This window comes from Cydia fagiglandana, chromosome 2, assembly GCF_963556715.1.
Source record: "Cydia fagiglandana chromosome 2, ilCydFagi1.1, whole genome shotgun sequence".
Lineage (NCBI taxonomy): Eukaryota > Metazoa > Arthropoda > Insecta > Lepidoptera > Tortricidae > Cydia > Cydia fagiglandana.
The window spans coordinates 21,414,834-21,428,283 of NC_085933.1; the positions used below are offsets into that span (position 1 = coordinate 21,414,834).

At 37.0% G+C, this 13,450-nt stretch overlaps 1 protein-coding gene across 1 annotated transcript; it reads left to right on the forward strand.

Annotated features, from left to right (window-relative positions):
• The first annotated feature begins 8,771 nt into the window (after positions 1 to 8,771).
• LOC134678377 (chitin deacetylase 8-like) lies at positions 8,772 to 12,951 on the forward strand. Its single transcript, XM_063536931.1, has 6 exons — positions 8,772 to 8,933; positions 9,516 to 9,828; positions 10,398 to 10,665; positions 11,189 to 11,375; positions 11,814 to 11,954; positions 12,847 to 12,951. Exons 1-6 carry the CDS (start codon positions 8,772 to 8,774, stop codon positions 12,919 to 12,921), a joined length of 1,146 nt encoding a protein of 381 aa, XP_063393001.1. The 3' UTR covers positions 12,922 to 12,951.
• The last annotated feature ends 499 nt before the right edge of the window (positions 12,952 to 13,450 follow it).

The window sequence follows — 13,450 nt, forward strand, 5'->3', positions numbered from 1 at the left end:
GGAGGCAACTCCTTCCAAACAAAAAAAGAATTACTCAAATCGGATCACAGGTGCCGGAGTAATCGCTGAACATATTACATTTAATAAATCATCATCATTATCATCAAAACAATCATCATCATCAGACCTACTTCATCAAAGTGGTGGTTTTCGGGAGAAAATGCTCGAGTTGCTTAAGAAAACACTCAAATCACCATGCATGTGCCTTTAAAAATTGAGGAGTTCCCTCAATTCCTCATGGATCCCATCATCAGAACAGAACCAAATTAAAATGGGACCAACTCGGAGGTAGCTCCTTTCAAACAAAAAAAGAATTACTCAAATCGGACTACGGATGTCGGAGTAATCGGTGAACGTACATAGAAAAAAAAAAAAATAGCCACAACCGAATACAGAACCTCCTCCTTCTATGAAACGGAAGTCGGTTAAAAATATTATTAAAAAAAATACCGACACGTTCTATAGTTAAAACTACCTAATATTAAAGTAACGACATAATTACATTTAACGCCATCTATTTCACACTAGCAGAACGACGGTACTAATACAACTGTATCCCGGAGTCTGGAGTTCCTGGAGGAAGACGAGTAAACCCTTACACTTATAGCCATCCAGCGCTATTAGTTCATTGGTTTATTGATAGATGGCAGTAGATGCAATGTATACTGGTCTATATTTTATGCTAAAACTTATAATAATTAACATAACTAATTGTTTTTTATATGTTTATCATTTCTGAGCATATCTATAAGGTATAAGTATTGTAATACAGTATTGATATTAACCAGATAATCATTACCGTAAAACGGGGTGAACAGAAATCGCGGGGTGAATAGATAAATTTTGAACTTTTTCTTTCAAGTTGTTATATTTAAAAACGTACATCTCTAAAATTAGATTTTTTGGAATGCGTATATAGGAGACTATTTATTCTCTACATTGATACCAAAAGAACTTAATCAAACTGCCTAAAAGTTAGATTTTTTTGACTCTAAAGTAAGGTCTCGCCGAGGTAAGAAATGAAGCCTGTCTGAACTTTGTTCTAGCGATAAATGTTTTGACATTAACTAAGTAAAAGTTAGCTAACCTGGTAATATAGTATCTGTAGTACCTAAATAATGAATAATATCACTAATTTTCTTTATAATAAAGCATTTGCAAAAAACCAATAACAAGCAAATTTACGTGATAAAGGGGTCAGTGGTGTACCCTTGTTTTGCCGACAAACTTTTCATCGAATATTATTTCATCGACAACGATTCATCGAAACGTTAGTACTAGTAATATTGTTTGGCGTTATTTTGTTTCATATACTATTTATTTAAATTTTTCTTACTGCGTAGAAATACTATTCATCGAATATTATTTGATCGCTGATTCGTTTCAAATTATTTTAATTGGCACAACTACTAAACATTGCAATTCATTTGTTCGACGTATTACTTTAATACATTTTTCTGTTGTAACAATTTTAGGTTTCGGTTAGGTTAGAATTGCGACCCCACACAGAAACGAACGGCTATCAAAGTCATTTTAGGTTAGGTTAGAACTGCGACCCTACACAGAAACGAACGGCTTTAAAAGTAGGTTAGGTTAGAACTGCGACCCCACACAGAAACAAACGGCTTTCAAAGTGGGTTTAGGTTAGGTTTGAACTGCCACCCCACACAGAAACGAACGGCTTTCAAAGTAGGTTTAGGTTAGGTTAGAACTGCGACCCCACACAGAAAAGAACGGCTTTCAAAGTAGGTTTAGGTTAGGTTAGAACTGCGACCCCACACAGAAAAGAACGGCTTTCCAAGTAGGTTTAGGTTAAGTTAGAACTGCGACTCCACTCAGAAACGAACGGCTATCAAAGTAGGTTTAGTTTAGGTTAGAACTGCGACCCCACACAGAAACGAACGGCTTTAAAAATAGGTTTAGGTTAGGTTAGAACTGCGACCACACACATAAACGAACGGCTTTCTAAGTGGGTTTAGGTTAGGTTTGAACTGCCACCCCACACAGAAACAAACGGCTTTAAAAGTAGGTTTAGGTTAGGTTAGAACTGCGACCGCACACAGAAAAGAACGGCTTTCAAAGTAGGTTTAGGTTAGGTTAGAACTGCGACCACACACATAAACGAACGGCTTTCAAAGTGGGTTTAGGTTAGGTTTGAACTGCCACCCCACACAGAAACGAACGGCTTTCAAAGTAGGTTTAGGTTAGGTTAGAACTGCGACCCCACACAGAAAAGAACGGCTTTCAAAGTAGGTTTAGGTTAGGTTAGAACTGCGACCCCACACAGAAAAGAACGGCTTTCCAAGTAGGTTTAGGTTAAGTTAGAACTGCGACTCCACTCAGAAACGAACGGCTATCAAAGTAGGTTTAGTTTAGGTTAGAACTGCGACCCCACACAGAAACGAACGGCTTTAAAAATAGGTTTAGGTTAGGTTAGAACTGCGACCACACACATAAACGAACGGCTTTCTAAGTGGGTTTAGGTTAGGTTTGAACTGCCACCCCACACAGAAACAAACGGCTTTAAAAGTAGGTTTAGGTTAGGTTAGAACTGCGACCGCACACAGAAAAGAACGGCTTTCAAAGTAGGTTTAGGTTAGGTTAGAACTGCGACCACACACATAAACGAACGGCTTTCAAAGTGGGTTTAGGTTAGGTTTGAACTGCGTCCCCACACAGAAACGAACGGCTTTCAAAGTAGGTTTAGGTTAGGTTAGAACTGCGACCCCACACAGAAAAGAATGGCTTTCAAAGTAGGTTTAGGTTAGGTTAGAACTGCAACCCCACAAAAAAACGAACGGCTTTCAAAGTAGGTTTAGGTAAGGTTAGAACTGCGACTCCACACAGAAACGAACGGCTATCAAAGTAGGTTTAGGTTAGGTTAGAACTGCGACCCCTCACAGAAACGAACGGCTTTCAAAGTAGGTTCAGGTTAGGTTAGAACTGCGACCCCACACAGAAACGAACGGCTATCAAAGTCAAATATTACATATTGAAATAATTTTATGCGTAATAAATTGTATTAAATGCAATCCAAAATGAAATAAGAAAACCCGTAAAGAAATACCACGATATAAACTACTTATATACGAAATAACTCGAGTGACAATTAAAAATCCCAGATTTAAATTTACTAGTATCAATTCTTCGACGCAATGACTTGTCGATGAAATGAAAATACTTGAAACGTTGTCTTCGAAATAACATTCGATGAAATGTCTGTCGGCAATTCAAGGGTAAACCCACGCATATGGGGTGAACAGTTACGCCACGAAATAGTTAAAGACACGAAAAAATAATTTTGTGTCAAATAGCTGTTTAACAGATATATATACCATTTGCCAATAGAGTATCCATATAATAATGACCAAATTCGATGCCTATGACCACTAAAACTTAATATTTCTATTCACCCCTTTCTTGTGTCTATCGACCCCGTTTTAAGGATGTGGAGAAATCAGGTAGTTTTCTTTGATTTTCTCTGAATTGGGTTGGTAAAAATTTCTTTCACAAATGCAAAATTGAAGAACTAATCAAGACTTAAAAAATGATATCAAAATTATTACTTTTATCATTTGGATTATTGGCGAAAATCGTCCTTGAAGTTGAAAATCGTGTCTTTTCACCCCGTTTTACGGTACTTATATAGATGTTTATCAATGAAATTGATTTTAGGAGTAATTATTACATAATAACATATCAGGCACAGATTTTTAACTAACTATTAACATAACAAATGTAATTTTCAAATTAAGAATTAAGAAGTTCTTAAGTATGTAACCTACATTATTTTTAAGATATAACATAATTTTTAATGTATAACTTCGATCTGGTTTCATATGATATACTTTGGCAAAAGCTGACAAATGAGACCAGTGTCCCCGAGGATTTGATTGAGATCCTGAAGTTTTGGTACGGGAACCAGATCAACTCGGTCAGGTGGGCGGGCGTTCACTCGGATGAATACCGTCTAGAATGTGGAGTAAGGCAGGGCGGGCTGTCCTCTCCTAGGTTGTTTAACCTATATGTGAACCAGCTTATGGATGAGCTCAACAATGCCTATGTCGGATGCTCCGTGGATGGCAAATCCATAAATAACATCAGTTATGCTGATGATATGGTGTTGTTGAGCCCATCCATAAGTGCACTTCAAGAGTTGCTGGATATCTGTGAGAGGTACTCGGTGAGACATGGGCTAAGGTACAATGGGAAAAAGAGTGAGGTACTTGTTTTCAAAGCACGAAGAAAATTCTATAAAACAGTACCTCCTGTGACCTTGGGCGGGGAACCACTCAGGGTCACTAAAACGTTCAAATACCTTGGTCACTGGGTCACCGAGGACCTAAAAGATGACCTCGACATAGAGAGGGAGCGTAGAGCGTTGGCCGTTCGCGGAAATATGCTGGCGCGCAGGTTTGCCAGGTGTAACAAAGACGTGAAAAAGACGCTTTTTAAAGCTTTTTGCCAATCGTTTTACACCTGCAGCCTGTGGGCCAGCTATACTCAGCGAGCGTACAATGCTCTACGAATACAATATAACAACGTTTTTAGGATGCTAATGGGGCTGCCACGTCACTGTAGTGCGTCCGGAATGTTCGCGGAGGCGCACACAGATGACTTTTATGCAATTATACGCAACAGATCGGCGTCACTTATGCAGAGACTGTGTGGCAGTACCAATGGCATCCTGAAAACGTTGGCAGGTAAGATGGATGCACCGCTGCTCATGCACTGGAATGGACTGCATGTGGCAGCCACAGATGCTGAGAAGTGGTGCATTTAGGTGCCTAGTTATATTTATTTTTTAGTATGTAGATAGGTTCATTATTAATAATTTGTAATTTTAATGTCACTAACCTTAATTAATTTTAAGATTTGTTGTACCTACTAACAATATTATGGATCTCTGGATTTGAAATAAATAAATAATTGAATTGAATTGAATAACATTATTTTTAATGTGCATATATTATTTGCATAGGAGTTGATGTTTAAAAGATGGTTTACGAATGATTTAAAAATAGTTTTTAATACGCCACAAAATTATAATGCTATTTATCATTTGTGACAAATTCTACGTAGAAAGATTTTATCAGTGTGAATCATTACTATCATTAGCACCTACGCAATAAATATAATTACACAATACCAAAATTTGCTTAATAATATAAATGGGTACTTTCCATTTATCATAATATCAATCAAATATCAGTCATAATTTATTTTTTATACTTATTTTAAGTACGGGATAATTTTGAAAATGGCTGATATCTACTAAACAATAATTACTTCATACTTGTACCTCGTCCTTTACAACTCATAAGTACCTACCTACGCTACTGCTACACTTATCATCAGGCCTATACGGATTTCGAGATAATCACAAGATCTAGAGACGATTTAGAGATCAACTAGATCTACATTAGATATCGACTAGATGTGACTTGGATATCTAAGTCATAACTTGTCGAAATCGTTCAAAGGACCTCCAGAATCGCGGAAACGTCAAATTTGACATAACTATCTTACAAATATCTTTAAATTATCCATATCGTAACTTGTTGAAGTCTAGTAGAAATATAATTCATTTTCCGAATCGAGCCGCATGTCACCTTTTTAGATCTCCGCACAAAACTGTTCGCGGAGCTCTTTTTTATTGTTTCCCCTATAATACGAGATGTAAACAGCTTTCTAGTTTAGGAAATATTAGCAATTTTCAAAGTTACTCAACTTTCGAAGTTATCCCAATGCAAAATAATTTAATAAATCTCATTAAGGAAAAGGCTCCCACTTCGTTGCTATTGTATAGAAAATATATATTATTTTATCCGGGTCTCTATTGTTTCCCAAATAGTTTTAAGTCATAATGTATTGTTTGTCCGAATTTTCGTTAGTCATAATTGGTTTTTCTCAGAAACGCGTAACTTTTCAGGATTGCCATAAATCAAACCTAACGTAACCTAACCTATCTATAGAATAACCTTACGAAAATCCTGAAAAGTTAACGGTTTCAGTTTTATGACTAACGATAATATAACAAACAATACATTATGACTTAAAACTATATGGGAAACAAAGGGCCAATGCATTTTATCCGCTATATATATATATATATAAATAATAATTTCAATGTAAAATATATTTTACCGAGCTCCCAAAGAAGGTAATGTTTAGGTATGTAGGCTAGTGATTTTGTATGTAAGCATGTCTAAATTATTTGAAACACCCTACAGCCTAAAACGTGGGAGTAACAGGAGATTAAGCGCCAAAATACTTACGTTAAGGGGCCCACTGATTAACAGTCCGCCGGACGGTATCGGCCTGTCAGTTAGAACAAAATTTTGACAGTTCCGAACAACTGACAGGCCGATACCGTCCGGCGGACTGTTAATCAGTACAACCTTTACATAGTTACATAGTGTAACATTACATGGTGTATCAAAATAAAAAATCTTAAAATGTAGGTACAGAAGTATATACAACGGCTTCCCTTTATCTTGCATAATATCGATTGTCCGAAATACACTTCGCATAGCAGGTTTCGCAGAAACATTTTTAACCGAATGATACTTTTGCATAATTGTATAATTAGCATAACTGTCATGTCGCATAACATTCATTTAGCAGAATTTTGAATAGCAGAATACTACTATCGTCGATTTTACATACGCAGAATTGTATGTAGCATAAATTACATTCCACCGAATTTCTTATGGCATATTGCTCATATTGTAGACTTGAATTTCGCAGAATGTTATGCAGCAGAATAAAAGTTCTGCCGAAATTGTTACCGCATAATACTCATGTCGCTGACTGAACCTACACAAAAGGAATTGCTGCCAGAACTACAGGTTCAGTTAGGTTAGAACTGCGACCCCTACATAAAAGGAATTGCTGCCAGAACTATAGGTTAGGTTAGGTTACAATTGCGACCCCTACACAAAAGAAATTGTTGCCAGAACTGTAGGTTAGGTTAGGTTAGAACTGCGACCCCTACTCAAAAGAGGGTGCGTAACGGTCCATATAACAACTTTTGATATATTTTTAGTCGATATAACGATTGAGGGACATAATGCACTTTTGCTATAACAATACATGGTATATTCTTAAAGAGTCTAACTATCGTCAAGTATAATGAACTTGTAATATAACAACTTCTAATCTAACATTAACAGCGTATATAATTAAGTTCGATATAACGCTCAGTTGGCATAATGTAGTACTGGTATAATTTGTAATATTTACTACTATTATAACAACCTACGTATTCGAACTTAAGGCAGGTCTCAGTTAGGTACGACGACGAGCGAAGCGAGGAGGAGTGTTAGGTAGAACTGCGACCCTACAGCGCGCGAGCCGAGCGAGCGAAGCGAGCGTGCCGCGGTAGCGGCCGGCGAAGCGCCAGAACCGACTTTTTTTATTATAACCTCAACTTATTATTATACATTTGAATACATTATACCATAAATACTTATAACAAATATTCATTATATCCAGTAAACGTTATATCGAATAGCTTTTATATCGATTAAACATTATATCCCATGAAAATAGTTATTTTGTTGTTATATCAGAAGTTCATTATACCGCTTAAGTGATTATACACCATGAAACATAAATCGAATTACAATCAAGAATTAGCAAAATATTATTCGATTTTATATCTGTATGCGATACCTATTTCGGCGAGAAACTAACTATCCATCAAAATATTATTCTCATCAACAGTATGCCAATGAATTATTCTGCCCAAGGAAATTGTGCGAAAAGACAGTATGCCAAGTACATATTATGCGACGCAATTTTTGGCAAAACAATTATTCGATTATAGTATTATTCTTCAAATTGAGATTATGCCATTACATTATTCTGCTTTACAAAATTGTGCGAAACAACAGTATGCCATGAAACTTATGCAAAAAGTAATTCTGCGAAATGATGATTCTGCCAAGGGTTGCTATGCGAAAGTAAAATATGACAATAAATTTTATGCAACATATTAGTAATCCATATACAAATGTTAAATTTACATGTTTTTGTTGTAATTGGTATTGGCATGACAAATGAAAATCATGTCCGAAAAAAAAGATTATTCGCGGACGGTCTAGAACGCAAAATGCCTAGTGTAACATTTTGCCTATATCGCTCTTAGTCTACATCGGGAACGGTCCAGAACGCAAAATGCCTACATCATATTCCGTCGTTTTATCTTTACGTTAGCGATGTCGACGGAACCCCGCTACCGCGGGGCACCTATTCTGTACGGTTTGGCCTCCGGCCATTTGAAGCTAACTAACGAACTTAACCTACCTGTGTGATATAAAAAAGTGGTCATTTTGCATTCTAAACCCTTTGCGATGTAGACTAAAAACGATATAGGCAATATATTACACTAGTCATTTTGCGTTCTAGACCGTCCGCGACTATACCGAAAAAACCACTTGAATTAGACACACGGGCACATTCTGTTTTCTCCTGAGTAGAGTAGGTATATTGAATTACTTCTGTACGAAACCAATACATTAAAATCAGGGCAAACTGATAAGATACGAAGGTAGAATTCCCAAAATATAACAAAACCCGCGTCATTTCCGCTAAAATAACCACTACTCTAAACAATATTGACAAGGTATCAGCGCAATCTAGAGAAATCACAGCATTAATCACTAGTGATATCTTAATTAATAGACTTCCTTTGGTACAATCGCTGATAATTTAGCCGCTATATGTATATAAGTTTGACCATTAGATAATGGAGTTAGTCAAGCAGAATGAAGTGTTTGCTGGTCCTAGTTTTGTTGGCGGCTGCGTGGGCTCAAGAGGTAGAGCTGCCTCTGGCAGAGCCTTGTGACCCCGAGGCTTGCCAGCTGCCCGCCTGCAGGTGTTCTGGCACTGATATTCCTGGTGGACTTACCGCACGGGATACGCCACAAGTGAGTAAGCTCGACTAGTGTTGGTCGGGAGTCGAGTTATTTGAGTCTCGACTGAGTTTTTCTGACTTTTAAAATTAAGTCTACACTCGAAATCTTTTCAACTTGCTAGAGACTAGAGTCTTTTGTAAAAACTTGAGTCCTTTTCAGAGAAACCAAAATTCTTTTTACAAAAAAAATTTAAATTAACTATCCCAGATCCAATAAACTACACTGATCCTTCTTCATTCGTTTTAAGCAGCTATTTAGTTGTCGAAGTTATCAAAATCAGTAAAATATTATAAATAAAACTGATCGATATCTAGAAGGCTATTAGGCACTAAAAGCACGCTAAATTAGTTCCAGCTATACATATAAAAAGCACGCTAAAGTAATATACATACAATTGAATACATTTTATAATCGGACTTAACCGATATGATTCGAAAGTCAAACCTTAATATCAATTTATTCCATGAACCATTCGTTCATTTTTTTTAAATAAAATATTACATTTTACATGCCAATTGATGCGTGGATATATTTACCAACATTGTTATTATATTATATTCTTTACTAAGCCGTTTCATCCTATTATTTTTTTAGTTTGTCCTGCTAACCTTTGATGATGGCGTGAACGTCGTCAACATCGAAACCTATCGCAACCTCATTTACAACCGTGTCAACAGCAATGGCTGTCCCGCCGGCACTACCTACTACATCAACCACGAATATACTGACTACACCATCGTGAATGAGTTGTATAACCAAGGTCTTGAGATCGCTCTCCACTCCGTAAGCCACCAAACCCCTGACACTTATTGGAAGGAAGCTACCTACGATGACATGGCGATGGAATTTGGGGACCAGAGACTCCAAATGTCTCATTTCGCTAATATTCCGATTGATGCTATCAAAGGTAAAAAGTGTACTTTGAATCGTCTTCTTCATTATAGACGAAAGAAATTTGTTTATAACATATTTTTATTTGCGTCATGTAAAACTTGTCGGCATTATTATGAATTCAATACAGTCTTGAGCCTTTCCCTTTAAGCGCCACTTACACCATCCCACTAACTTGGGGTTGACCGGTTAAACCGTGTCGAATTGTACTAGTAACCACGGTTACTCCAGGTTTAACCGGTTAACCCCGGGTTAGTGAACGGTTCAAGTGGCCCTAAGTGTGGTAAATGTCATTTATTTCTGTTTTTATCTCTTCTTGTGTTTAAGCATTTATTTTAGTTTTTGCAATAAATAACACCATTAATTATATGACACACATAGTATGAGACATGCCCATAGGCTACCTACCTATAGGCCCTTACTTACACAAGTCTTACACATGCATTTCTTCTATATAAAAATGTTTCTTGTTTCTTGTGGAACTCATTTAGCACTCATTCATAGCGATCAACAAAATTTTCTTTAATTCTTATATGTGGACAAAGGCATTAAAATTTGATACTAATATTTCTTCTGCATTTCCAGGCCTCCGAATTCCATTCCTGCAGATGACTGGCAACGCTTCCTTCCAAGTCTTGGCCGACTACGGACTCGAGTACGACTGCTCTATGCCTACCGTCAACCAGATAAACCCTGGCCTGTGGCCGTACACACTCGACTACGCCTCTACCCAGGAATGCGTTATACCCGAATGCCCCACTGCATCTATTCCTGGGGTGTGGGTTCTGCCTATGGTCAGTTGGGTCGATTTGGGCGGGTTCACTTGCTCGATGGTTGACTCTTGCTTCAGTGTGTAAGTATAATTTGCTGATTATTTATTGCAGATAACACTTTAAACTCTTTATTTTTTTCTGCATGTGCATTTTGCACTCATACTTAATGACATTAATGGGTCATTACGGATCGGGTCAGTGATCGCGGTAGACCCGTTAATGTCATTAAATATATTTATTGCATATTTTTGTACTAAGCTAAGTACTATAAAGATGTTTTTCATGGTATTGTCTTCGGCCACCTTAAATTGTTTTCCCACTTGATATTTTAAATAACAATTTTCGCCACTAAGTAATTTATACCTAATATCCAATAAGAAAACAACAAAACAACTAACTTATCTATAAAATAAAACTTAAGTAAAACTAAAAACGGATACTAAATAAGACTAAAATATGTACGTCTAAAAAAGGCTGGCAGCATTTCCCCGCTCTATTGTAAAGCTAAATAGCAATTATTTGCTGATAACTGAATCTTTATGGCAATTTGGTATTTAGGAAAAGTCTCGGAAATCATTTTCATTTAACAATTATCTCTAACAGGCCTTCCCTGACTGATGAAGACGCCTGGTTCGAGTTCATAGTAACCAATTTCGAGAGGCACTACACGGGCAACCGCTCGCCTTTTGGCTTCTACGTCCACGAGTGGTACATCGCAAGTTACCCCGCCATCTACAGGGCTTTGGCAAGATTCTTAGACATGGTCAACAACCTTCCTGATGCTTTTATGGTAAAGATCATCATTAATAATAAAACTTCCTGATGCTTTTATGGTAAAGATTATTATTGATTATGCTTTCATTGTACCTTACTTCACTCTCTCACTGTTTAATAGTATCTGGAAGCCACTACCTACCTTTTTTTGAAATGCTTCCTTATACTTTTGATCACCTATGCTCTGGGTAACACGTGTCTAAGTTATCTTATCAAACACATATTCAAATATTTAGCTTTATTTAATTAGTTTAATACTTAACTAAACAGGTTCTGACTGTATTAATCAATATATACTTTTAATAATTAAATCTGATATTTAATATCTTAGCCATATAAGCTCATGGCTTAAACCATATAATCCATAGATTGATATAATTATATCTACCTCAGATTTGATTAGTTTAGAACTTTAGATTTAGACAACGATATTATATCTTCCCGGTAATTCTAGGTAAACTCGGCTGAAGTGATCGACTGGGTGAAGGATCCCGTACCAGTTGATGAATACAAGAGCCGGCCATGCCGGACCTGGACACCAACCACATGCCCGCGTCAGAGCTGCGGCCCTCTCAGCTCAGACCACAACGTATGGGTGAGTAGGACAATACAACAACCATATCTAATACTGAAGGCCTACCACGAACAAATTTGAGCGTTAGAGAGGCAAAGAGCGAAACAAACCAAGTGGATTCGAAGTGGTTGGTGGTTGAAACTGTGGCTCTCTCAACTCAATAGATAATGAATTAAGTAAATAATATACCTACGATAATGAATCAAATAAAATAACAAAAGAATCTTCCTAAATAATGATCAAAACCTGAGTACCAAGCATGAGCCTATTTCAGAGTCACGCCTCTTACTGTATCTCCTTCTCAAGGTTCATGTGAAATTACTGCGAAAGTTTGCTACATGTAAAGGGAAAGTACGAGTATAATGTGGGCGAGACTTTTCGCTTGCAAGCAGTCCATAAGACTAGAGTATAGAGACGCAAGTGGTTTGCACGCGACAGAGACGAGGTTCACTGCGGATCTTGGTAGACCGTTGCAAAACTTCGATAAAATTAATGCTGAAGCCACACATAGTACCCGCCCAGCCTCGGGTATCTATTTCAATCTAGTGACTCTTATCGCATGAAGTCTTATTACAGATTTATCATGGCTTGTTTATCATCATATCATTTTTTGAGATATCAATACCTAAGACACACTTTAAAAAATTACCCCCTGATTCGGGACTAATTTCGTTATCCCTGTCTTACAAACACAAATTCAAAATGACAGATAAAAACCAACGATTCTTAACTAATTGAGGCTTTAGCGCGTTTATGAAATAAGGGGGTTAGGATGGCGGGATGACTTGCACGGGAGGGCTAGCAGCGACTGGATCCATAAAGCGGCAGACTGGGCCAAGTGGCGTACCTTGGGAGAGGCCTAATATGGCGGTGCTTAATCATAATTTTCATGACTGATTTTTCTTGCTTTTAGGGTGCATACTGGATGCAGATTTGTAACACGTGTCCAAACACGTACCCATGGCTGGGAAATCCTCTCGGTCAATAGAACTTGCTTTATGGAACGGGGAGATATCTCCAGACAAGAAGAAGGAAAAAAGCGAGAGTGGGGGACAGCGTATAAGTTTAAAAAACCACCTAAAAGTAAAACTTAAATAAACAAATTAAAAACACATCAGCATTTTTTTACTTCCCCCATAATATCAAATATGTACCTAGAGTTAGACTAAGTTGGCAGCGATTTTGATAGCCCAGACTGTGCTCGGTGTAAAGAGCAATGAAAACTAACTCTTAAGAGTATTTGGTTCATAAAATACATATGTACATCTGTTAAAGAAAATAATTTGCTCATTCATATAAAATAAATTAATTGTGTTTAGTTGTAAATTAAGATTAATTAATTCAAGTTAGGTTTAACCTTAAATCAAAACTGAAAACTGTAAATATGAGTCGGAATAACAGGCTTTTTATTTTTTTTATTCTTATTTTATTTAACCTGATTGGTGAAAAAGATCAATAGCTTTTTCAGCTCTAGGGAACCTCCAGTTTTTTTCATCTATGGGTAGATCAGTGTTTAA